This window comes from Peromyscus maniculatus, chromosome 6 (genome assembly GCF_049852395.1).
Source record: "Peromyscus maniculatus bairdii isolate BWxNUB_F1_BW_parent chromosome 6, HU_Pman_BW_mat_3.1, whole genome shotgun sequence".
Classification (NCBI taxonomy): Eukaryota; Metazoa; Chordata; class Mammalia; order Rodentia; family Cricetidae; genus Peromyscus; species Peromyscus maniculatus.
In genome coordinates this window covers 68,144,473-68,168,320 of record NC_134857.1, presented here as the reverse complement: position 1 = coordinate 68,168,320, position 23,848 = coordinate 68,144,473, and the positions used below count along the sequence as shown (strand labels likewise).

The 23,848-nt window shown below is 57.1% G+C and overlaps 1 protein-coding gene across 5 annotated transcripts; it reads left to right on the top strand.

Moving 5' to 3' along the window:
• Window positions 1-4,716: 4,716 nt before the first annotated feature.
• On the top strand, window positions 4,717-23,491 carry Pear1 (platelet endothelial aggregation receptor 1). Of its 5 annotated transcripts, none has more exons than XM_042279255.2 (24): window positions 4,717-4,858; window positions 5,866-6,034; window positions 12,523-12,687; window positions 13,263-13,367; window positions 13,791-13,891; window positions 14,450-14,542; window positions 14,699-14,942; window positions 15,509-15,629; window positions 15,832-15,968; window positions 16,053-16,265; window positions 16,513-16,687; window positions 16,770-16,890; window positions 17,720-17,883; window positions 17,976-18,078; window positions 18,166-18,312; window positions 18,477-18,602; window positions 19,962-20,090; window positions 20,197-20,325; window positions 20,463-20,675; window positions 20,843-20,931; window positions 21,066-21,156; window positions 21,306-21,380; window positions 21,469-21,714; window positions 22,193-23,491. In XM_042279255.2, the coding sequence occupies exons 3-24, from the start codon at window positions 12,587-12,589 to the stop codon at window positions 22,342-22,344; spliced, it is 3,075 nt and encodes a 1,024-aa protein (XP_042135189.1). In that variant the 5' UTR covers window positions 4,717-4,858; window positions 5,866-6,034; window positions 12,523-12,586; the 3' UTR covers window positions 22,345-23,491. The 5 variants fall into 5 exon arrangements, with proteins under 5 accessions (XP_042135189.1, XP_015850801.1, XP_076430487.1 ...); XM_015995315.3 differs by having other exon boundaries at window positions 4,760-4,858; window positions 21,033-21,156; XM_076574372.1 differs by lacking the exon at window positions 5,866-6,034 and having other exon boundaries at window positions 4,772-4,858; window positions 21,033-21,156; window positions 22,193-22,596.
• Window positions 23,492-23,848: the final 357 nt, after the last annotated feature.

Genomic DNA, 23,848 nt, shown 5'->3' with positions numbered 1-23,848 from the left:
TAGCCCCCCCTTCCCCATAGCCCCTAAATCAGCCCCAATTATTCATGCAGGGGGTGTGCTGGGCTGAGCTGTGATTGCAGCTGGAGTGGGTGGGGGGCGAAGACGGAGATCTGATCTGAGTGCCAGGCAAGCTGGCGGGAGGCAGAGGCAGAGCAGGGACAGGAGGGGCTGGAACCTGGGGGCAGACGCAGAACAGTGGCCATCTTGGGGGCATGAATCTGGAAGTCTAAAGTGCGTGTGTCGGGGTGGGGGGCAGACTGAGAAGTGGGCATTTGATCTCAGGAGGGTTCGGGGGATCGGCTGGCACTCCTCTGCAAGGGTGAAGCTTACTCTGCCCGTCAGCAGTTGTAACCAGGTGTTCATGAGGGACAGGCTGGGAAGGAGAGTGGGCAGCAGCAGGCTTCCTTCCTGAGAGGCCCCTCTGCTCCTTGTAAGGCCAGGCTGGTCAGGACCTACGCGATGCAAGCTGGGTATCAGAGGTCCTCTCCTTTGTGTTTGCTGTCACATCTCTGAGAACACAGCTGTGTGCTAGGAGGGTGGTCATTCATCCCTGGGAGCTGAGCTGAGTGAGAAGACAGTGAGACAGCCTGGTCTCCACTCACGGCGTCCTCTCGGAGCTCTGTCAGGGAGCCTTCTCTGGGAGTTTGGGATGCTTTGAGCAAAGTTCCTGACGACTCCTTGTAAGGTCATCCCCACGGAGGGTGGGGGAGGCTTCCAGCCCTGGCTCCTTGGCAGCTCTTCTGGTCTATCTATCCCTGAGCTCATGTGGATCAGCACAGCAGCTGCTTCCCCAGGCTCGAGGGCTCCACCTCTCCCTACAGCCTGTTCTCAGCACAGCAATATTCCTGTGAGGGTCATCCCTGCCTCTGGTCAAGCTATCCCAATGGCTTCTCATCCCACACAGAGCAAACTCCAGGAGCTGGCCTGTGGCCTAAGAGGTTCCTGGAGGCTTGGCTCTGACACCCCTGTCTTTAATATCCACCCTCACCATCCTCACCGCGTACCGTAAGCCGCTGTGTGCAGAGGGTTAGTGGTGTGTGTGTGTGTGTGTGTGTGTGTGTGTGTGACATATGCTAGTGTCAGTGTGGGTGTACAGAGAACACCTTCAGATATCAACCCTCATCTTCCACCCTGTTTGATCGAGGGCTGAAGGGTCTGCAGTCAAGAGTGGGGATGGAGAGGTGAAAGTGTTCCGTTTCACACACATAATAAATTTAGTCGTTTTCACTGCCTAGGCCCCTCCCTGGTCCCCCCCCTCTCCGTCCGACCCACGCAATGTCTTCTTGTACATGGCCCACTGAGTTCAGCTAGAGTGGTTTGCCTGAGTGTGGGTGGGCAGTTCCTCAGGGCAAGGGTAACCCGCCAGTGTCCACACCACTGGAGATAGCGACACTCCCCCTCCAGTAAGTGCTCACCTTCCACTGTCCCCCGGGAGGCGTGGGGCCTCATGCCCCTCAGGGAATGTTGAGCTGTGTGTGCCGCAGTCACGTCGTGTCCAGCAGACATCTTTTTCCTGTTGATTCTCTCCGCCCTCCTTCTGCAGTGCCCTCTGGGCGGGTGTTAGGGCAGTTGCAGTTGGGGCCCATACTTCACGTAGGCACTTTGGCTGGTTCCGTGTGTCTGCATTCACCACTGCCCGCTGCCGCCCGCACTAAGTGTTTCTGATGAAGGGTGGACGAAGCTCTAAATGTAAATGTGGGTGTTTAGAACTAGGCAGTCTCGTGCGACTGTTTAAACAGTAGAAGCAGCTTCATCTGTGGGGCCCGAGTGTTAAACTTTTTTGCAGGAATGGGATGTGGGGGCAGAGTGTGGCTCCCAGAGCAAGAGCGTGGAGCTGAATGCCTGAGTGCGAGTTGAACCACGTGCATGCCTCACTTTCTCTCTGCACCGCAGCCTCCCCCTTGGTTGCTTTAAATGAGCAGGATCGGTTAACTTCCAAAGCCACCAGCTTCCTACTACAGAACGTGGGTTTTCTGCTGCCTGCCCTTGAGTGATACGACGGTTTCTACTGCCCCCTGCTGGACAGCTACAGGCATCAAAGTCCAACTTTGTATTTCCTTCCCAAAGCGTTGGTCCCATCCAGTGCACCTGAGCTCAAAACAGCAATTATCTCGGGTGGTGGCGCACGCCTTTAATCACAGCATTCGGGAGGTAGAGGCAGGTGCAGCTCTGAGTTTGAGGCCAGCTTGGTCTACAGAGCAAGTTCTAGAACTGCCAGGGCTACACAGAGAAACCTCGTCAGGAAAAACCAAAACCAAAACCAACCAAAACAAAAAAACAAACAAAACCAACAAAAACCCAAACAAACAAACAAACAAACAAACAAAAAACCCAAAAAACAAAAACTTACCACAAAACAACAAAAAACAATTATTAACCAGCATTGCCTGTCTCTTACTTGATTCTCCACATAGAAATAATCTCAGCAAATATTATACACAAAGGACTTGAAACCACAATACCCAAGAATTAGTAACTGTCAGGACACAGCAATCCTATTCTTTAATAGCTACCAGGAGCAGAGACTATGGAGGCCACACAGGACCTGTGCACACAGGCTCACAGCACCTAGCTGTAGCAGTCCCAACTGTAAAAGGCCTAGTGTTATCACCTGCTAATAGAGGACACCCAGTGATGCAGAAACCTTATGGTGAGGGAAAGAAGATAGACATATGTTGTGGAATATTATTTTAACTGGACGAAGATGTGTTACATTTGTTTATGCTGCAGAATATAACTGCGTAAAGGTGTGTTACTTTTGTATATGCTGCATTTGTTTAATGATGTAAGGGTGTGTGTTTAATTATGACAAGATGTGTTGCATCTGTTTCACCTTGCCTGCCTAAGGTACCTGATTGGTCTAGTAAAAAGCTGAATGGTCAGCTGGGCAGTGGTGGCGTAGGCCTTTAATCCCAGCACTCAGGAGGCAGAGGCAGGCAGATCTCAGTGAGTTCGAGGCCAGCCTGGGCTACAGAGTGATTTCCAGGACACCCAGGACTGTTACACAGAGAAACTCTGTCTCGAAAACCAAAACCAAAACAAAACAAAAAGCTGAATGGCCAACAGCTAGGCAGGAGAAAGGATAAGTGGGGCTGGCGGGCAGGAGAATGAATAGGAGGAGAAATCTAGGCTCGAGAGGGAAGAACAAGAGAAGGGGAGAGAACATGGGACATGCCAGAGGCCAGAAGCCATGTAGCCATCAGTCAGCCAGCCAGACAGCAAGAAAGTAAGACAAGGTAAAAAGCCCTGAGGCAAATCGTAGATGAAGGGAAACAGGTTAAGTTATAAGAGCTAGCAAGAAAAGAGCTAAGCTAAGGCCTAGCATTCAGAACTCATGGTAAGTCTCTGTGTCATGATTTGGGAGCTGGCTGGTGGCCCCAAAGAAAAAGCCTGGGACAGACATAAGTGAGTACATACTGTATGATTGCATTTACACAGACGTTCCAGAAAAAAAAAAAAATCTAGCGACAGAAAACAAATCAAAATTTTCATGAGCTTGGTTTAGGGGTGAGAATGGAATCCGGGTCATTATTACAGAGTGGATTAGGTAAACTGGGGGAGGAGGGGAATGGTCACTTAAAATATTATATGTATGTTCTAAGCGGGAGGGGATTGTGCTATGGGATCCCTGTGGGCTCAGAGAACTTTTGAGAGTCTCACCTTCTGTCACGTGGGTTCCTGGGATCAAACTCAGGTCATCAGGTCTGGTGGCAAGCGCCTTTACCAATGGAGTCCTCTCACCACCCCAGAGATGTGTTTTTTTGTTTTTGTTTTTTTTTTATTTTGAGACAGGGTTTCTCTGTGTAACAACAGCCCTAGCCGTCTTGGAACTTGCTTTGTAGACCTAGTTAGCCTCAAACTCACAAAGATCCACCTGCCTCTGTGCTGAGATTAAAGGCTTGCGCCACCACACCCGGCCAGAGATGGACATTTTAAGCCATGCTCTTGTTGGGATGGTAGTTATACTGACGAGCACATTTGTCCAAACCAATGAAACACCATGCTAAGTGGAACAAGCTAGACGTGGAGGGACTAAGACTGAGCTGGGGTATCACCGGCTGACTTCATGATGGTTAGCAGGGCCAGGGGATGTAGACTAAGTTTCAGTTTGGGATGAGAGAAAATCTCTGGAAACTGATAGTACCAAAGGTTGCACACGTGTGAAGTACTTGACGTCACTGAACTGTTCGCTTAACATTTGTTGAAAGGATAAAACCTTATATTTTGCCACAAAAAAAAATTTTAGGACACTACTTATCAAACCAAGTGGGCTCGTTTTTATTATATATCCACCACGGCTAAATAAAGGTAGCCCTGCCCCTGAGAATTCAACCCAGGACCCGCAGCATGAGCCACATCCACAGTCCCAAGTTGTCTTTGCTTTACACCCTGACTAGGGTGGGTCGCTGAGTGCTTCGGAGCAATCATCATGGATGGACAGCGGCTCAGATCTTGCCTTGGCCTCTGGATATCGCAGCATCCTGCTTCAACCCACGCCAAAAAAGGTCGCAATGACCTGACTGGACAGGCGGGGGCGCCCCTCCGCCGAGGGCCGCCAGAGGGCGCCGCCGGGCAGGAAAGAGGGGCGTCGGGTGGACAGCGACGCCGGGAGCGGGCGCTGATCGTGATCGCAAGGCTGTCAGGCTGGGCGGCTCTCCTCGTCCACTTTCGCAGACAGGCGTGCGGAGGCCTGACCCCACCCGGCCCGGCTCCAGCCTCCCTGCGCGGACTTCCTGCCTGGGCGCGGGCGGAGGCCCACCCCCTTCCTGCCCGTGCAGCCAGCTCTGTCGGCTAGCGGGACCCGTCGGCGGTGCATACGCCGCGCCGCCGCGCAGCCGACCTCCGAGCTCCGAGGCAGGTGAGTGACCAGCCCAGCCCTGGGCTCTGGAGCCTGAGACTGCTGGGATGGAACCCAGCATAGCGCTGAGTGGAAAGACGAGATGGGGGTGGAGGGAGCGCTCGAGCCGTCTAAGTGGAAAGAGAAAGGAGAGAAAGATAATAAATAGGAGAGAGAGTGGAGAGAAAGATCTGCGGAGAGAGCGAGCAGACCGGGGGGGGGGGGGAAGAGAGAGAGAGAGAGAGAGAGAGAGAGAGAGACCCACCTAAGTGGGAAGAAAAGCTACTGTGGTTGTGAGGATTAGGAACCCAGGGCCAGCCTGGGGGAGTGTTCTCTTCGCCCAGGGGAAGGCAGCCTGGAAGGCTCGCCTCCCGGGTTCCAGTGTGCAGGTTGCTGGAACCTTGGCGGTGCTGAAACCCTGAAAAGAAACCCTAATCCTTGTCTTCCTCCATCCCTCAATTTCTTCTTTCTGGAGGCGCTAACAAAACACTGTGCCTGTTTCCTTCTGTGGTGGAGGGAAAGCATGTCTCCTGGAAAAGGTCTCTCTGTTCAGTGTAGACTTGCAAGTCCCTTCCCACCTTGTGGGAGAGAGGTCAGCCACGGGCACCCAGAGCCTCTGAAGGCTCTCGGCCTGGGGGATGTGGGCCCCTTGCCAGGCCCTGGAGCCCAGGAGCCCAGGCTCCAGCAAGGCCTCTCTCGCTTCCCATCCCCATTTCCAGCCTCTAGCCGTGAACTCGTGACTCCCTGGTTTGGAGCTCCCTGCCCCAGCTGGGGACTGTGACCCTAGTCCCAAGAGATGGGAACAGCATGTGCTGGCTGAGACTCCCAGGCTCAGCCAGGCCTCGGCTCCGGGCAGGGCAGGATCAGGGGTCAGTTCTCAACCCCTGCCTGTGCTGGGCCTAGAGGGATGGAGGCTGATCTCCAAACCCAGCTCCACCCCATAGCATCTCTCTTTGTGTGGGGATGGGTGAGGTGGGTGTGGACAGGCCTCCCACCCTCCCAGTCTGTCCCCGGCTGCTCTCCAACAGACGACCTCTTCCAAAGCCTGCCACCGTGTCCCTGCTGCGGGGTGAAGAGAGAGGGTTGGCTTTTGCTTCTCCGCTCCACACCGACGGGCCCTATCAGACTTTCCCAGAAGAGGAAACCCTCCCCAGGCACGCCGCTCCGGCAGCGGGAGACCTAGAGGAAGACAGATAGGTAGGTAAGAGGCTCTACAATATCTTGACTCCTCTGAAGAAGCGCCCTGTGGCCTCGTCTCCAGCCTGGTGCAGGTGGCGGTGACTCCTGGTACCTGCTCTGTGGGGGACGCTAGCGGACGGGCAGGACAGGAGGAGAGGGGGTAGACAGACGTAAACACAGACACAGGCCACACCAGACACACAGACGGGGGGGGGGGACGAGCCCCAGGGGGAGGACTGTGGATGTAGGAGAGAGGCTGAGGACAAAGATCACAGGCTGAGGAGAAGACGCAGAGATGGAAGGGAGGGAGGGCACTCACGGTGGGCAGGCCTGGTCCAGCCCGCTGCTGTGCTCTGGAGGCTTGTGTGGTGAGGGGCACAAAGTGCCCCCTTCCCGGTTCTTCATCTCTGAAATAGGAGGCGTAAGAGCTAAGAGGAGGAAGAGGTTAGTCCTCACTGTGTCTCCCCAGGGTGATAGATAACTAGTGTCACACACCTGCACACAGCCTGGAAGCAGGATCCTGAGTGTGGGCATCTTCCTGTGGCTGCCCCCACCCACAGAGGGGCATCCGGGACTCAGTCCCTGTGTTTGGAAGAGTCCGTGGCCCCCAGATCCAGGATGAGGACTCCTATCTAGTGCATATTCCCTACATGCTAGGTGACTCAGAGCCTTGCATTTCTGTATCCTCGTCCCCCTCAGCACCGGGGAACTTGGATGCCAACCCTGAGGAGTTCCTGACCCAGGCCGGTATGGCAGAGGCGGGGCCAGCTTTCACCCCACGGTGTTAGTCTTTTCTGCCTCTGCTTTTTCTCTTCCCAGTCACACAGCACCATGTCTGGGGCTCTGGGAGGCCTGAGGGGAGCCGAGGGGAGGCCACAGCCTCTCTGGTAGGCCTCAGAAGGAAAGCTGCAGTGCTCGGTACTCAGTTTGGGGTGTCCACCTGCTGGGGTTAGGCACCCAGGTGTGTGGGAGAAGGGCCCTGTCCAAGCCAACTCTGACACAGTGGCAGACAGCTGTGGGTAAGCATTGTGGGCAGGCTAGGTTACAGCTCACTGGTGTAGCATTTGTCTAACATGCTCAAGGACCAGGGTTCCACTTCCAGCACCCCCAAGCAAGCCCAGACCAGTGAAAGAGCCCACTGTGGCCCTGGGCTGAGTTCGGAGGAAACATGGGTCCATGCCAGTGTTGGAGTGTGTTGTACATGGGGAGGGGAGACTGAGAGGAGGCTGGTGGATGTAGCTGCCCCAGAGGGTTGTCCCTTAGTCCCTCCCTAGACTACAGTGTTCTGTCAGCCCCTAGAGTGGTCTGGGTTTGCTCTACCTGCTCCCAGAGGAGGGACACAGGTACTGACTTTGGCTGGGTCATCCCCCTGTGTCAGGGGGAGCGTCCCACTTGGAGCCAGGAGGTACAAGCAGACTCAGGGAAAGCAGCCAGAACTGTTGGGCCATGGGAGCCATGCCCGTTCAGTCCACAGGGCAGGGAGGGACGGGGAGGCGTGAACACCGAGGCACTTCTTGGTGGAGGCTGCTCTTGAAGGCTGGGGGCAACTGGACATCCTGAGGAGGCTTGCGCAGAGGCGGCTGCATGGTGAGAGGCGTGTGGGGCTGTTGACTTCAGTGGCTGTCACAAGGCTAGATGCCTGGTGTAGCTGGCCTTATTGTAATCGAGAGCCACAGAAGGTGGTAGAAGGGGGCAGTGGTCAGAACGGGGCCCTATGTGCTTTGCTTTGTTTTGTTTTGTTTGTTTGTTTTGAACTCCAGCTCACTCTGTGTGTAGCCCAGGCTGACCTGGAATAAATTACCCTCCTACCTCCACCTCCGGAGTGTTGGGGTTATAGGTAAAAGCCATCTTGCCCCGCCAGAATTAGAATTTCTGGAGGGCATCTCTGCGTGGTGGTAAGGAAGGCAGGCCAGTGGGGAAGCTGCCCTCCAGGCGTGTCCCAGTCTGGTGGCCAGACAGCCCTTGGGTGAGAGGAAGACCCTCCATGTCTCCAGCCTCCATGGGTGAAAAGAGCCGCCCCTCTCCAGGTGGTAGCCAGGGCTGGGGCGGGGACTGGTTGGGATTGTGAGTCAGATTCCCTGCTGGTTCTCTGTTTCCTGATGAGTAAACAAGGTCCGTGGTAGACCCTCCAGCCTCCGTTTCCTGAGGCAGTGGCAGGCCAGCCGCTCACCCCTGCCCTGCTCCTGCTGCCCCGGCCTCCAGTCTGCCTCTCTCAGGCTTCCTGTTCCTCCATCCGGCAGACATGCCTGGCGTGCCGAGCCCGGCTAGGCTGGATGTAGGAGGGGCCCTGTGTGCTTGGGGAGACCATGGTGTGAGGTGCCACTGGGCAGTCAATGCTGGCAGAGTTCTCTTTTGGGGGAGGACGTGGAGGCCTGGGATGGGGTCTCACTCCTGGTTGGGGAGGACTACATCGACAAGTCTCGGCGGCAAAGACGGCTCAGGAAAGGGCAGAGAGAGACAGGGACTCAAATGCCCACCTCAGCACCAAGCTAAGCTGCAGGGCAGCATGGGTGTCCCTTTGTCCTCCCCTCTTTGGGAGGCAAAAGATGTTGTGGGGGGTGGGGGGAACATACCACTCAACCGTCCGTGACGGCCTTGACAGAAAAAGGAGAATGGGAGACTCACCCACCAGCCAGCGATGGAAGGGAAGGGTGCCGAGGAAAACCAGGAGAAGGTGTGTGAGGAACGTGCCAGGCTTAAACAGTCCGTTATGAGGGAGGCTGATGTGTGGATGGCGGCTCAGAGGGCCCAAGGGATTTAACCAAAGTCACACAGCTTGTGACAGGGACGGAACTAGAGTCCTTGGACTACAAAATGGGTGTGGGGGGGGCGGGATCAGAGAGTTGGGGTTGGTACTGCAGGGGAGGGAGGAGAGGAAATCCAGGGATCCTGCCCTGTTACTGGCTCTAGCTCGAAGATGCACCTGGCAGGCAGCCCGTCATTCTGGGGGATCAGGTTCTGGCCTCCTCCCACCCCCTATACTTCCTTTCTGCCTGTCAGCATTTTCAACCCTGTTTATTCCCGGATCATCGTGGGGGTTCTTGAAAAATAAAAAAAAAACCACCCCAGTTTTTCCTGGAATGCATGCCAGGGGAACACAGGGGTCCTGTGGATGTTGGGTACAGCTACTGTGGATGGAGCAGTGCATGTTACAGATCGGCCCCAAGTGTACCACCCCGGTTAATCTTTACGGTAACCTTGTGGCAGGGTATGCTACCATTCTCCGGAACTGGGATAGAAGGGCCAGAGTGCAGGGGTTATCCCACGCTACACCAGTCCTCAGAGGGTGAGGGAGCTGGGAAAGGCCTGCAGAAGTTCCGGCGTCGTCTTCCACCGTTCCCGTTTGCCCTTTTCTGGTTAAGGACCCCTCTTCTCTCATCTCCCAGAGGCCCTAGACTCACTTCCTCCTCCCAGAGGCTGGGGTGCAGGGAGGGTAGGGGGGCTCTTGGAGAGGGAACAGGCCCGGGCCCTGTGGGACTTGGAGGCTGAGAGGCAGGAATGTAGCTCGCAGCCTTGCAGGCAGGAAATGGAGCTGAGCCTGGCCAAGAGCCCAGCAATTTGCATGTGGAGGTGGGAGAGAAAAGTTGTTCGTTTTGACTGCCTTCAGCGCGGTTCCCACGCCTCTGATCATGTTCTAGTGGCCGCCTCCCCTCCCCTTCCCTCCCCTCGTCCAGCCCTTGGCCTGCTCCCTACTCCTATAACTGGGCTGTAAAGATATCAAGCCCCTGGGTTTCCTAATCCCCGTCCGTCCAGAAATAAAACTATTGGGAGGCCTCTGCTGCTGCTGGAGTTTGGATCCCTCTTCTGACACCACTGGCTGTGGCTCCGGGGCAGACTCCTCTATTTACTGAGTCTGCTTCTTCCTCTGTGGACCGGAGAGTAGCACTTTCCACGAGGGCTGATGGAGAGGTGGCCTATGGGAGTCTCTCCCTGCCTGCCTGACCCATCTCAGAACAGTACAGGGCCACATTCTAACTGTTGTGAGGGGAAGCCCTTGGTCAGAACAGAAGCTTCCTGGGAGATGGAGGCCGAGCAGAAGGGGCCCGAGAGGGGTCTCCTGGGGCAGGGAGCCAGGAACGAAGGACTAAGCACCTTGATGGGTATGTAGTCATAGAGGCTGGGTGCTACTGGGACTGGAGAGTAGCTGGAGGCTCATGGGACAGGCATCAGCTGCACCAGCTCCCCCCCCCCCCCCCCCCGCCCCGGGGGAAGCCAGCTTTGGAGGCTTTGGGGTCCTCATCAGGCCTGTGTTTATTTCTCAGGCTGGGAATGGTCAGGTAAAATCCTTCTGCTTTCAGCTAGGGACCCCCCCCCATCTCCCCTCCCTATTGTCCACCCACTGGTCTCTGCTGGCTCCACCTTGGCTTCTCGCCCTGGACAACAGAGTAGCTGAAATCTCCTCCACAGTGCAGCCCCACCCTGAAGGCCTCTGGGAAGAGGGAAGGTATAGCCCTTCTTCAGGCAGCTAGCCGCCTAGCAGAGTTCCAGTTGGTCATCTCCCGTAATACGGTACCCCCTGTTCTGTGCAGGGCTATCCTGAGCCCCCAGCTGAACTGAAGGGGGAGATGGGGCAACACTTGATACTTGTGGCCTGGGGGTAAGGGCAGGTGAGCCTGGGAGGGCTTTATGCCGCCCCAACCCAACCTTCTTTTACCTTATTCAATCTTCCCGCTAGGGACTCTAGGAACAGACAGGACAGGGCAGCGCCCTGAGACCCATGGGTGACTTCGTAGGTGAGACTGCATCCTGACTAGAGCCCAAGATTCTGGAAGAACGGCATGTGGAACAGACTCAGAGCAGGGGCAGAGATGTGGAGAGCTCTGGGTTCTGCCCATGGCCCTGGCTGTGGAACACCCTCGGGGAGGTGGGGAAGAGTAGCTTGGACCAGTTCGAGCCAACCCTGTGGTGGGCAGTGTGTAGGGCAAGGTTGGAGGAGACAGTCTGGGACCCTTGAGAGAAGGAACTGGCTTTGTAGGCTGGGGACTTTTTTGCTGGATCAGGTTGTGAGTAGCAGTGGGTACCTCTGACCATGGTGTGGCTCCCTGGGCACGTCCCCGTCTCCCGAGGCCACGATGCCAGCCCAGTAGCCAAGCCAGCCAAATGGGAGCCCTTCACACCTGACAGGGTGGTATGGGAGTGGGGAGCCAGCTGGGTTTCCTCTTTTAAGGATTTAGACCCTGAGCACTGGGGTCCCCAGGACATCATCTGGCTTTCCCAGGCCCGTGCTGGCATCACTGGTGAGATATTTGGTCAACTGAGACTTGGCTAGAGGTGCAGCTGGGCCCCAGGGGATGTGTGGGGTGTAGTGTCTCTGGCCCATTGATGGAGCTGGGAGTTTGCTCTGGGCAGCAGTAGCATGGAGCAAAGGGGATGACGGGTGTGTGTGGGGGAATTCAGCTATTAGGGGGTTAAAGTTGGGGGTGGGCCACAGTAGGGAATTGGGCTTAGTCAGGGAGCCTATGTTAATCTGAGAAGAAGGTGCCCTGGCTGAGCTGAGAGAATCATGACCTGGAGAATATGTGGGTGGGGGTGGGGGGCCAGGGATGGGGCTGCAACAACATTCCAGAGATACTCAGGGGTGTAAGGGGCCAGTAACTGCGACCTCTCTCCTCCGGAAGAAAAAAATTACAAGCAGATGTGGGTATCTCTGGAGAGTAGAGCAGGGAGGCGGGCAATAGCTGTCAGCTTTTCCTCAGCCTGGGAGGTCAGAGAAAAACCCATCCCATCCGGGGTCCTGACTCTTCCCACCCTCGGGGGTGAGGCCTCGGTGTGGAGATGAGGAGGAGCCAGGTTCCTTGAGCTATCAGAGAAAGATGGAAATTGCCCCTTGGAGTACACCAGTGGCTGTGTGGTCGTCCAGCCACAGCCACACTGCCATCCCGTGGCAAGAGCCTCCTGACAATACTTCATTAGCGTGGCGTTGGCTCCCGGCTGCCCACATACAGTGATGGAAACTTGCTGTCTGTGGCATCCGGTAGTGAACTGTCCTGGCCATTCGAAAGTTCTCTCGGACTGAGCCCAAGTTGGCTTCCCTTAGAACCTCCTTCATCGGTCCCAGGTTCACACCGTGGCAGTTCACACCGTGGCACACCTTTCAGTGTCCTTAGTATTTATTTGCTAGGCCAGGGGGTGGTCAAGTGATGTAGTGAACGGTACCAGGAGGCTCTAAAAGAGATGAGCATGCCGCCAGCCTGTGTGTGTGTGTGTGTGTGTGTGTGTGTGTGTGTGTGTGTGTGTGTGTGTGTGTGTGTGTGTTTGGAGGTGGTGGGGTGGTGGTGGGGGGAGCTGTCAGGGAACAGACAGAAAAGCAAGGTGGCGCAGAGTTCCAGGAATAATGAGGGCTGGAGTCAGAATGTTCAAACTGAGCCGAGATCCGGAGCCACGGAAGTGTGCTAGGGTCACTGTCCTGGGGTCCTGGGGGAGCTGGAGTCCCGCCCCGTGGACCAGAGGACCACGGAGGCCGTGGGCTGGTCTCTTCAGCATGCCTGCTGCTTGCCTCTCTGCAGATGCGTCCTTCCGGCTGCTGGCTGCGCTGTTCAGTGGCTGTGTGCCCTGCTGCGGGCCTCTGCGATGCGGCCTCTTCTGCGGCCCCTGCTTCTCCTGGCCCTCGGCCTGGGTCTGGCCAGAACGCTCAACTCCAACGATCCCAATGTCTGTACCTTTTGGGAAAGGTGAGAAGGGCCCCGAGCTGGATGCTTGTCCCGGACGAGCGGCTCCTCCTAGGAATCTGTTTCTGGTCTCTTCGTGCCCCTCCATGGCCTTTGACCTTTCCCGCCTCTGTCCTATCTCTGACCCTGATTTTTACCTGTCCTTGTCCCTGGATCCCTGTGGGAGGGAGCCATGTAGTGTAGCCCAAGCAGAGGGGCTGGCTGGGGTGGGGGTGGGGATGGGGAGAAGGTAGGGACGGGACTGGAAAACAGGGCCCAGGGTTAGCCAAAAGTGCTTTAGTCCATGGCTGGGTCAAGATTGAGCAGTCAGGTTCAAGCTTCCCATATCGGGAGGTGTGCAAATGTGCGTGCGTGTGTGGCTTCGGCCCTTAGGATGAGAAACAGCTATGGTGGGAGGAGTCCTAGAACATTCCAGTTCTAGAAGGAGCCCCTAGACAAGACGGGTGGGGAGTTGGATGGGGAAGCCCAGAGACTGGGGTCCTGGTTTTGTGCATGATGAAGCCTGGCCTTGGCTCTCTGCGGCACCCTGCCCACGCAGGCCAGGGCTCTCCTCGGGCCTGACTGTTCTCATCCCACAGCTTCACCACCACCACGAAGGAGTCCCACTTACGTCCCTTCAGCCTGCTGCCAGCCGAGTCCTGTGACAGGCCCTGGGAGGACCCCCACAGCTGTCCGCGGCCCACGTGAGTGCTTTATCCTTCTATGAACCCGGGGCTGGCCGGGCCCTGACCCCGCTCGGAACCTTTGGTGCTCAGAGGACACTCTGACCTCAGAGGACACTCTGACCTCAGAGGACACTCTGACCTGTCCGTAGTGGGCACCCAGGCGGCCTGTGCTGCTCAGAGGACACTCTGACCTCAAGGCATTCGGCTGTCCAGTGTGGGCACCCAGGCGGCCTGTGAAGGTGTGTCTGGTTCCGTGTGTGTGTGTGTGTGTGTGTGTGTGTGTGTGTGTGTGTGTGTGTAGCTGACGTGGGGCAGAGAAGGGACGCCTGCCTCCGAGCCCTCCAGTGCCTCACTGAGGTGTGATGGGTGTGGGAGGGGGAGAGGTGGGGTGGCCAGGGCCTCCGCGAAGAGCACTGATGGCCACCTCCTGGGCCACTGCAGGGTCGTCTACCGGACCGTGTACCGTCAGGTGGTGAAGACTGAATCCCGCCCACGTCTGCAGTGCTGTGGGGGTTACTATGAGAGCGGCGGGGCCTGCGTCCGTAAGTCTTGAGTTGGGCCAGGGTGGGAATGGGATGGGAGGGACCCATCCGTCGGAACTTTTCCCTGCCCTAGTAAGGGGTATGGTGGGTGGGGTGCTGCTGTCTGCTCCTTTAGATCCCCCCCTTCGGCAGTAGCTGGGGTTGGGGTCACAGGGCTGGGAGTGGAGGCCGGACCTACTTCCCTATTGTCCAGTCTCTTGTCCCCTAGCCTCCTGTGAGCCTGTCTCAGGACGGGCCCCTGCCGTCCCCTGACCCTTTATTCGGCTCTGTCACCAGGCTCTGCAGGCCGGCTTCCTAGCCCGACTTAGCCCTCACCTCAGCCCTACCCATTCTGACCATACCTCTATCCAACTACCCACTTGAGGATCCCCCCATTTCCTAACAAGATGTTTAGACATGTTCACAGAGAGGGGCCAGGGAGCCTGGACCCCTGGGGGTCGCTCCCCACGTCTTCATCTGAGATGGAGCTGGGGACTGGGGACCTGCAGGTCCCTGGCATGGGAGGGATGGCTCTGGGCGGGATGGAGGCTTCTTCTCATTCATCCCATCTCTGGCCAGCACTCTGTGCCCAGGAGTGTGTCCACGGTCGCTGTGTGGCGCCTAATCGGTGCCAGTGTGCACCGGGCTGGCGGGGTGACGACTGTTCCAGCGGTGAGTTGTTAGTGACTCGGACAGCTTTTTATTGGCGTCCGCTGCTGTTAGCTGCCCTTTCTGGAGATGGGGTAGAGGGTATGGGTGTGGGGGCGGTAAGACTGGGTCCAGCTGGAGGCTAAGTGCCCGGTGACTCCCTTTCATTCTGTTCCACAGAGTGTGCCCCAGGACAGTGGGGGCCCAGGTGTGACAGGTTCTGCCCCTGTGGCAACAGCAGTTCCTGTGATCCCAAGAGTGGGGAGTGCTTTTGCCCCTCTGGCCTGCAGCCTCCCAGCTGCCTCCAGCCTTGCCCTCCTGGCCACTATGGTCCGGCCTGCCGGCTTGGTTGTCATTGCCACGGGGCATCCTGTGACCCCCAGAACGGAGCCTGCTTCTGTCCCCCCGGGAGAACAGGACCCAGGTGTGTGACGGGGCCATAGACACGGGACCGTGCATGGGGAAATGATGGAGTTGAGAGGCCAGGATCTTAGTCCGGCTCTGCTGGGTCCCAGCCAAGCCGCCTCAAGCAGCCATCAACTCCTTGTGAGCTGTTCCCTAGAACAATTGCCACAATCACAGCGTGAGGGAGTGTGTGAGTGGTGTGTGTGTGTGTGTGTGTGTGTGTGTGTGTGTGTGTGAGAGAGAGAGAGAGAGAGAGAGAGAGAGAGAGAGAGAGAGAGATGGAGAGAGTGCCTGTCGTCAAGCGAGGCTGACTTGAGGACTTAGGCAGAACTGGTTGCAAGGAGAGAGTTGGGGTGCTGACCTCTCCAGGGTAGAAAGACTGTAGCAGGAGCAGATGCGAAGAGGGGACCCTCTGAGCAGGCGGAGGAGGGGCCCACTTGCTCTCCCCACCTGCTGATGTCGGGGTGTCCTTGCCATTTACCTGCCCCAGAGGCTCCTGCTGTGCGGGTAGCCAGCCTTGGGGAGAACAGAGGGCCAGCTGAAGGTTCTTCCTGATGACACTCTGACCTCACCCCTGTTCCACAGCTGTAATGTGCCCTGTTCACAGGGCACTGCTAGCTTCTTCTGCCCCAGAACCTATCCTTGCCAAAATGGAGGTGTCTTCCAGGTCCCCCAAGGCTCCTGCAGCTGCCCACCGGGCTGGATGGTATGAAGGGGGGGGGCTGTGTGCATGGGGTTGGGATTCCCAGGAGAACTCTGAGGGTGGCTCTGGACAGGGCTAGGGGCCAGTGGTTTCATGAGATGGGCCCTCAGCACCCCAGCGAGGTTGGAGGGCTTTGAGTATATGGGGGTGTCCAACAGCCTGTGGCCATGAGAAGGGGATTAAGTGACTTTTCACCCACCCACAGGGTGTCATCTGTTCCCTGCCCTGCCCAGAGGGTTTCTATGGACCCAACTGTACCCAGGAATGTCGCTGCCACAACCGTGGCCTCTGTGACCGGTTTACTGGGCAGTGCCACTGCGCTCCTGGCTATATCGGGGACCGGTGAGCTTGTGGCTCTAGGGAGCTGGGGTGGACCAGGAGGAGGTGGAGCCCAGTTTATACAGAAGTGCTTAACCCGGTACCCAGGTGCCATGAAGAGTGCCCCGTGGGCCGCTTCGGGCAAGACTGTGCTGAGACCTGCGACTGCGCCCCTGGTGCCCGTTGTTTTCCTGCCAATGGCGCGTGTCTGTGTGAACACGGCTTCACAGGCGACCGCTGCACGGACCGCCTCTGTCCAGACGGCCTCTACGGTCTCAGCTGCCAGGAGCCCTGCACCTGCGATCTAGAACATAGTCTCAGGTGGGCTGCGGGAAACACGGTCAAGGGAGACAGAGGAACAGAAAGCACCAGGGGATAGCTAAGGGTGGTATCAGTGGCACAGAAGGATCGAGGAGGGGTCTAGGGACGGGGCGGGGTGGGAGCGGTTTGGGCGTTGCTCCTGGCCCAGCCCGGCTCTCCGGAGGCTCTCACGGAGCCCCTTGGCTCCCTACTCGGGCTCTGTAGAGGAAGGGACTCCTGTCATACGGCTCCCCTCCTGTGCCCACAGCTGCCACCCTATGCACGGCGAGTGCGCCTGCCAGCCGGGCTGGGCCGGCCTGCACTGCAACGAGAGCTGCCCACAGGACACGCACGGGCCCGGCTGCCAGGAGCACTGCCTGTGTCTGCACGGTGGCGTCTGCCTTGCCGACAGCGGCCTCTGCCGGTGCGCACCCGGCTACACGGTGAGGCTGCGTCCCGCCCTAGGGATAGGAGGAGCGGGGTGGAGCCTGGACGGCCCCTCACTCGTGCGCCCTCTGCTTCCAGGGACCTCACTGCGCTAACCTCTGCCCACCCGACACGTACGGGATCAACTGCTCCTCCCGCTGCTCCTGCGAAAATGCCATCGCCTGCTCCCCCATCGACGGCACGTGCGTTTGCAAGGAAGGTAATGGACCAGGGTCTTTGGGAGGGGGCGGGATGGGGGTGAGGAGGGCACCAGGGCAAAACCTACTGGAAGTGGGCCTGTGGGAACGGATCCGGGCTGGTTCCTGCTAGAACACTTTATTTCTTTGTCCTCTCTCATCCTCTCTTTCCCGTCCTGCTTTTATTTATTTATTTATTTATTTATTTATTTATTTATTTATTTATTTATTTATTTATTTTCAGACGAGGTCCCACTATATAGCCCAGGATAGACTCAGAGTCCAAGCACCCATCCTGGCTCAGCCTCGAGTGCTGGGATCACAGGCGGAGCCCAAACGCCCTAGTCATTTTGCTTTTCTCTAGGCTACAAACGCCATACTTGTCCTTACAAGGTGTAGACCAAAAGATACCTCTATAATGGACATTCCCACCCTCAGGTCCATAGAAATGTCCCAGGACTGTACCGGGGAGCTCTCCCAGGGGCTGTCCTCTGGGGCAGGTAAATGGCAAGGACACCCCGACATCAGCAGGTGGGGAAAGCAAGTGGACCCCTCCTCCGCCTGCTCAGATCCTGTGGTATAGACTCAACCAAGCATGGGGTCTTCAGCCCCCATTTTTCCCTGTCATCCCACAGAGGGCCCGTGGAGCTCCACTCTGAGCTTGGGTTTGTTGTCAGCCTCCTGTGTTCTGTAGGAGAGACAGAGGAGGCCCTGGGTGGGGTGGAAAAGAGGGGGCCCAGGCCGGGTGGCAGCCATAGGAGGCCCAGACAATGGCTTGCTCATGTGCTTTTCCACTCATGCCCAGCTCACAGCATAAAGCTGGCACAGCCCTTACCTGCTTGCCTTCTCTAGGTTGGCAGCGTGGTAACTGCTCCGTGCCCTGTCCCCCTGGCACCTGGGGCTTCAGCTGCAATGCCAGTTGCCAGTGTGCCCACGAGGGAGCCTGCAGCCCCCAAACTGGAGCCTGCACTTGTACCCCTGGGTGGCACGGAGCTCACTGCCAGCTTCCCTGCCCGGTGAGTGACCACAGCCCGCCTGCCTGGGGGAGGGGAGGGCGTAGCACCCCTCGGGCTGACTAGCCTGCTCTCCCCTCCTCGCCCTCTCCAAGGAGGGGCAGTTCGGTGAAGGTTGCGCCAGTGTCTGTGACTGTGACCACTCTGATGGCTGTGACCCTGTTCATGGACGCTGCCGATGCCAGGCTGGCTGGATGGGTGAGCGTTCCGGGTGTCTAGGTCTCCGGTCTGCGGTGGAGTCGGGAGCGTACGCCACAGGAGATGACCCTTAGCTGTCTCCCACAGGCTCACGCTGCCACCTGCCTTGTCCCGAGGGCTTTTGGGGGGCCAACTGCAGCAACACTTGCGCCTGCAGAAATGGGGGTACCTGTGTACCCGAGAACGGCAACTGTGTGTGCACGCCGGGGTTCCGAGGCCCGTCCTGCCAGAGGCGTGAGCACGCTCCACTCCCTTCTGTTAGCAGTTCAGATGCAGGAGCCCCGCTTGGGTTCTGCCTCTGCCTCCCATCTCCGGGAGAGTTAATCCAGGGGGAGGTGGGAAGGGAGACCCCGGTCACGCGCCCCCCCCCCCTAGTCACCATGCCTCCCCTTCCCCAGCCTGCCAGCCTGGTCGCTACGGCAAACGCTGCGTGCCCTGCAAGTGCAACAACCACTCTTCCTGCCATCCTTCGGACGGGACCTGCTACTGTCTGGCAGGATGGACAGGCCCGGACTGCTCTGAACGTGCGTAGCAGCTTGTGCGGGAGCAGGTGTGCCTGCTGCCTGCCCGGTCCGGGCTCTGGGCAGACGCCCCCCGCCCCCACCTTAGTTGGTTATCTGTACAATAGGAAAAATCCTGCCATCGCCTTCGTGCTGGGAACTGGTTTTAGTGGAGGATGCAGCAGCGAACATGTCAGAGGGAGAAATTTTCTGCCTTTCTAGAACCTGGGAAGAGCAGGGTGTTTATGGAACAGCAAATCCCCAAAACTTACCTCTTGAACATATTATTTTCTCTTCCTTTAAATATATATATATATATATTTAAATATAAAATATATATACATATATATTTTAAACTATGTAGCCAGGCGGTGGTAGCACACACCTTTAATCCCAGCACTTGAGAGGCAGAGGCAGGCGGATCTCTGTGAGTTTGAGGCCAGCCTGATCTACAGAGCGAGTTCCAGGACAGGCTCCAAAGCTACACAGAGAAACCCTGTCTTGAGAAACCAAAACCCAAAAACAAGAACAACAACAACAACAACAAAAACCTATTACTTTTATTCTTTGGAGAGTTCATACACATATACTGTGTGTCTTGACCAAATCCCACTCCCCCTCATAACTCCTAATATGTCTTTCTCCTACCCAATGCCCATTCCTTTTCTGTAACTCACCGAGTCCAGTTTGTTGGCCTGTGCGGGTGTGGGGCCATTGACGGGAACGTGGGTCTCCCTCCCCCAGCAGCCATGGCTGCTTTCTATCTGTCTCACATTATTTAGATTGTGTGTCATCTCCCACATAACTATACGATGATAAAGGAGCGACTCGTCCAGGCAGCAGAAGCATGTTTTGAAGGGAGAAGTGGCTGCCCAGAGACTGCACTTCTGCAGTCAGGGCGTAAAGGAGCTCTGGGGCAGTGGGTTTTTTTGTTTTGTTTTGTTTTTGTTTGTTTTTGTTTGTTTGTTTGTTTGTTTTCTGCATAGAATTCGGTAGTGTCTACTATTAGATTATTTGCTAGGATCACACACAGAGATAACGTATTAGGCTGTAATCCCAGTACCCAGGTAGGAGACAGATATTTGAAAAAAGAAAAAAACAAGCCCCGTGCTGAGCGCCCCCCCCCCCCAGGGACTGTTGGGAAGTTTCTGGCTCCCCAGCACTGGGTACATTATTTTGAAATGGCTGTTGGGAGTCGAGAGCAGATGTCAAGTGGGTGGGTCAGGGTGGGTCAAGATGGCTGGAAATGAACATCTGAGTCATCAGAGTGTAGATGCCCCTCAGAGCCTGGGTGTCCCCAAGAAAAGGCTAAGCTGAAGACTTCAGAGGTACTGAGGGCTGAGAGTTCATGCAGAGGGGGTGACAGCCCCTTGTCTCCTGTAGCGTGTCCCCCAGGCCACTGGGGACTCAAATGCTCCCAAGCCTGCCAGTGTCATCATGGAGGGACCTGCCACCCCCAGGACGGGAGCTGTGCCTGCACCCCAGGCTGGACTGGACCTTACTGCTTGGAAGGTACGGATGGAGAGCTAAGTCCCTGAGTACACCACAGCCCTTATCCAGGAGGGGGCTGCAGTTTGCAGGCTCTGTGACCCCTACTTGCCTCCTTGGCTCTATCCAGGCTGCCCACCAGGAGTGTTTGGTGTCAACTGCTCCCAGGTATGCCAGTGTGGTCCTGGAGAGAGGTGCCACCCAGAGACTGGGGCCTGTGTCTGTCCCCCAGGACACAGTGGTGCACCCTGCAAGATAGGTGAGTTCTTGGATGCTTTGACCCTCCAAGGTTCTGTGACCCAGGGGCCCCCACACCACCTCTGTCTTCCTTGAAGTGCACCCACGTCTACTAGCAGAACTAAATTGCCAATCTCAGTGCCCACTTTCATCTCACAGGAAGCCAGGAGTCCTCCACCATAATGCCCACCTCTCCTGTGGCCCATAACTCACTGGGTGCCGTGATTGGCATTGCAGTACTGGGCGCCCTTGTGGTGGCCCTGGTGGCGCTGTTCATTGGCTACCGCCATTGGCAAAAGGGCAAAGAGCACGAGCACTTGGCAGTGGCTTACAGCTCTGGGCGGCTGGATGGCTCGGATTACGTCATGCCAGGTGAGCGGGGGCGGGGCTGAGGTGAGTGATGGGCAGTGGGGTGTGGCCGACGCTCCCCCCCCCCCCGGAATGTGGGGTGGAAATGGGAGGAGTCAGGGAGGCCAGGCGGCTATGGTCCTGGCTTCCGCCTGTCTCTGAGCTACTTGGTACCCGTGTTTGTCCTGCAGATGTCTCTCCGAGCTACAGCCACTACTACTCCAACCCTAGCTACCACACTCTGTCTCAGTGCTCCCCCAATCCCCCACCCCCTAACAAGGTCAGTGCATCGAGGGGGGTGTGCTCTGCATGTGGGTGGGGGCGACTCATTGCTCAGGAAAGCCTCGACCCTGCGCCTGGGCCCCCATCGTCCCCCGTCAGGTTCCAGGCGGTCAGCTCTTTGTCGGCTCCCAGGCACCCGAGCGGCCAGGCAGAGCCCATGGGCGTGATAACCATGCTACTCTGCCCGCTGACTGGAAGCACAGACGAGAACCCCATGACAGAGGTAGGCGCTTGGAGGCAGAGGCTGAGGGCGTGAACGGGTGCAGCTTCCCCTGCTGGGTCGTCTTGATGGGGTTGGGATGGGGGGAAGAGCCTAGTTCCAGAAGAGGCCTGAGAAGGGACCTGAGGTCTGTCCTCTCTGCCTTCCCTCAGGCTCCGGCCACCTGGACCGAAGTTACAGCTGCAGCTATGGCCACAGGAATGGCCCGGGACCATTCTGTCATAAAGGTATGAGCAGAGAGCCAGGGATGGGTAGGGAAGCTGGGTCAGGGAGCCAGTGCCTCCAAGGAGCCTGATTTCCTTCCTTGACCCGCAGGTCCCACCTCTGGAGAGGGGCTGGGGGCAAGCGTTCTGTCCCTGAGCACCGAGAACCCCTATGCTACCATCAGAGATCTGCCGGGCCTGCCTGGGGAACCTCGGGAGAGCAGCTATGTGGAGATGAAGGGCCCTCCATCAGTGTCTCCTCCCAGGCAGCCTCTTCATCTCCGGGACAGCCAGCGGCGCCAACGGCAGCCACAGAGGGACAGTGGCACCTATGAGCAGCCCACCCCCTTGAGCCATAGTGAGCCCCCCCTGCCCCCAGCAGGGGCTGCAGGGCCCTGGCATATGGGAAGGAGAAGGGCAGGGGAAGAGACGGAAACAGTGGCATGATATGGCAAGGGCAAGGCCTTTGGGCGGTTTGGTCTCAAACCAGGCAGGACACTGGGGGCGTTGCCCTGCTTCTTCGGGTCTGTTCCTCACCCGAAGGTTGGGCATTTGAGATGGTGCTTGTATAGCACCAGAGGGGTAGAATTAGCATCCAGAGAAGTGGAGACCAAGTTGTGGGACAGCATCCTCACATCCTTTGAGGTGGACAGGCGGGGGTGGCTGGGAGGCAGAGGGCTTTGCTCAGAGCCGTCCATGCAGGCGCTTGGTCCAGCCAGCCCACGTATGTGCATTGCCATTGACTTCTCTGTGGGTAGAAAGAGCCCGGAGTAGGAGGGGAAGCCGGGGGGGGGGGGGGGGGAGGAGTCACCTCATCCTGTCCTCTCTGTCTTCAGATCAAGAGTCTGTGGGCTCTACGCCCCCTCTTCCTCCAGGCCTGCCTCCTGGCCACTATGACTCGCCCAAGAACAGCCACATCCCTGCACACTATGACTTGCCTCCGGTACGGCATCCTCCATCACCTCCACCTCGGCGCCAGGACCGCTGAGGAGCCAGCAGGGGATGGGATAGTGCCCGTGGACCCTGCCGGGAGCAGGGACTGGACCAGCAGGCCGTGAGGAAGCACGTTTGACGGAGTGAACGGAGAGAGAGACGCTTCCACCAAGGGAGACACTAGTTGGCCAAATGTCCAACTCCCTTTCTCCAACCCACCATTCGAGGCCCTGAGGCTCTGTGGACATAGTTTGCTGGGCTGAGTGTTGATGTATATAAGTCTGATTTTAGATGGATTTTAAAAGTATGTGTTGGGTACCTTTCCTGTGTATATACCTAGGCGGGGCTGTGTGTGTGTGTGTGTGTGTGTGTGTGTGTGTGTGTGTGTGTGTGTGTCTAGTGGACTTCAGAAGGTGCCAGGCACAGGTTCTGCCTTGCGCACTTCCCAGGCGGCCAGCCTCCAAGCTTAACTTAGCTCCAACAGCAGGCCCTTACTACCTGCCACCCTTCCCGTGGTAATCCTCCATGTTTTTGCTCAGAGGGTTGCTCCCTGCCTGTGTGGTCCATCCTCCTGGTACTCCTTGGGCCACACACAGTCAAATTTCCCAGGCCTCAGTGGCCCTGCAGTCTACCTCTTCTGTCCCGTTCTACTCTTTTTCTGGAGAGAAGGCTATCTGCCATCCTTCTTCCTCCCCCAGGGACGGCCACATCTGAGTTCAGCCTTCCTGGGTTACCTGCTGACTCCCGCTTGTCCTTCACGCACCCCACAGAATCCCCACCCCACCCCACCCCACATCTCTTCCTCTGTAGCTACTGTTTCTTCCCCGTGCACCTGCAGGGGGTGGTGCCAGGCAGGGGTGGTACCAGGCAGGACTTGGATTTGTTTTTTTTTTTTTTTTTTTCAGTTTGTTTTTGAAACATTGTCTCACTATGCAGCCCGGGCTCTCCTGGAGCTCACTTTGTAGATCAGGCGGGTCTTGAACTCAGAGGTCTGCCTGCCTCAGCCTCCGGAGTGCTGGGTTGAAAGGTGTGCTAGCTCAGGCTGCACCCTGACGTGATCTCCACGGTCCTAGATCAGCCCCTCCGCCTCCCCCTAGCAGGGAGGTGGACTGCAAGCTCCTTGGATGCAGGACTCTGTGTTTATGCTCACTGTTGGTTTCCCTTGGCACATGGCAGTCAATAAATGTTCCTTTCAAAGCTGAGTGGCTGAGTGATATAGTACCAATGATAACTGCGGTAAATACCAGTTCCTGCGTTCGCAGTGCCCCTCGGAGCCTCGTTTGGAGATCTCAGAAGTAGCTTCTCTGCAGGGAGCAGCCCATCAGTGCTTGAATTCAGTGCTGGGGGCCATGAAGCGGCCGGCACTGAATGGGGTGCCAGGCTAGAGGAAGCAAAGCAACTCAAAGGGGCTCGGGATAGCAAAATGGTAAGGAGGGGGACCTCCTGGATCAAATCAGCATCAGACTGGGCCCCCAGTCCTCCAGTAGGCTCAGTGTCAGCCTGAACAGCTTGCTTGGGCCCTTACCACTAGGGACGCTCTCTAGAGAATGAACCTGAGC

Bases quoted from the DNA above. Each gene is read 5' to 3' on its own strand.
- Pear1 (XM_015995315.3), top strand. From the start codon at position 12,587: ATGCGGCCTCTTCTGCGGCCCCTGCTTCTCCTGGCCCTCGGCCTGGGT. The intron at 20,091-20,196 runs GTACGGATGGAG...GGCTCTATCCAG, and splicing joins TGGACCTTACTGCTTGGAAG to GCTGCCCACCAGGAGTGTTT. The intron at 20,932-21,032 runs GTCAGTGCATCG...GTCCCCCGTCAG, and splicing joins ATCCCCCACCCCCTAACAAG to GTTCCAGGCGGTCAGCTCTT.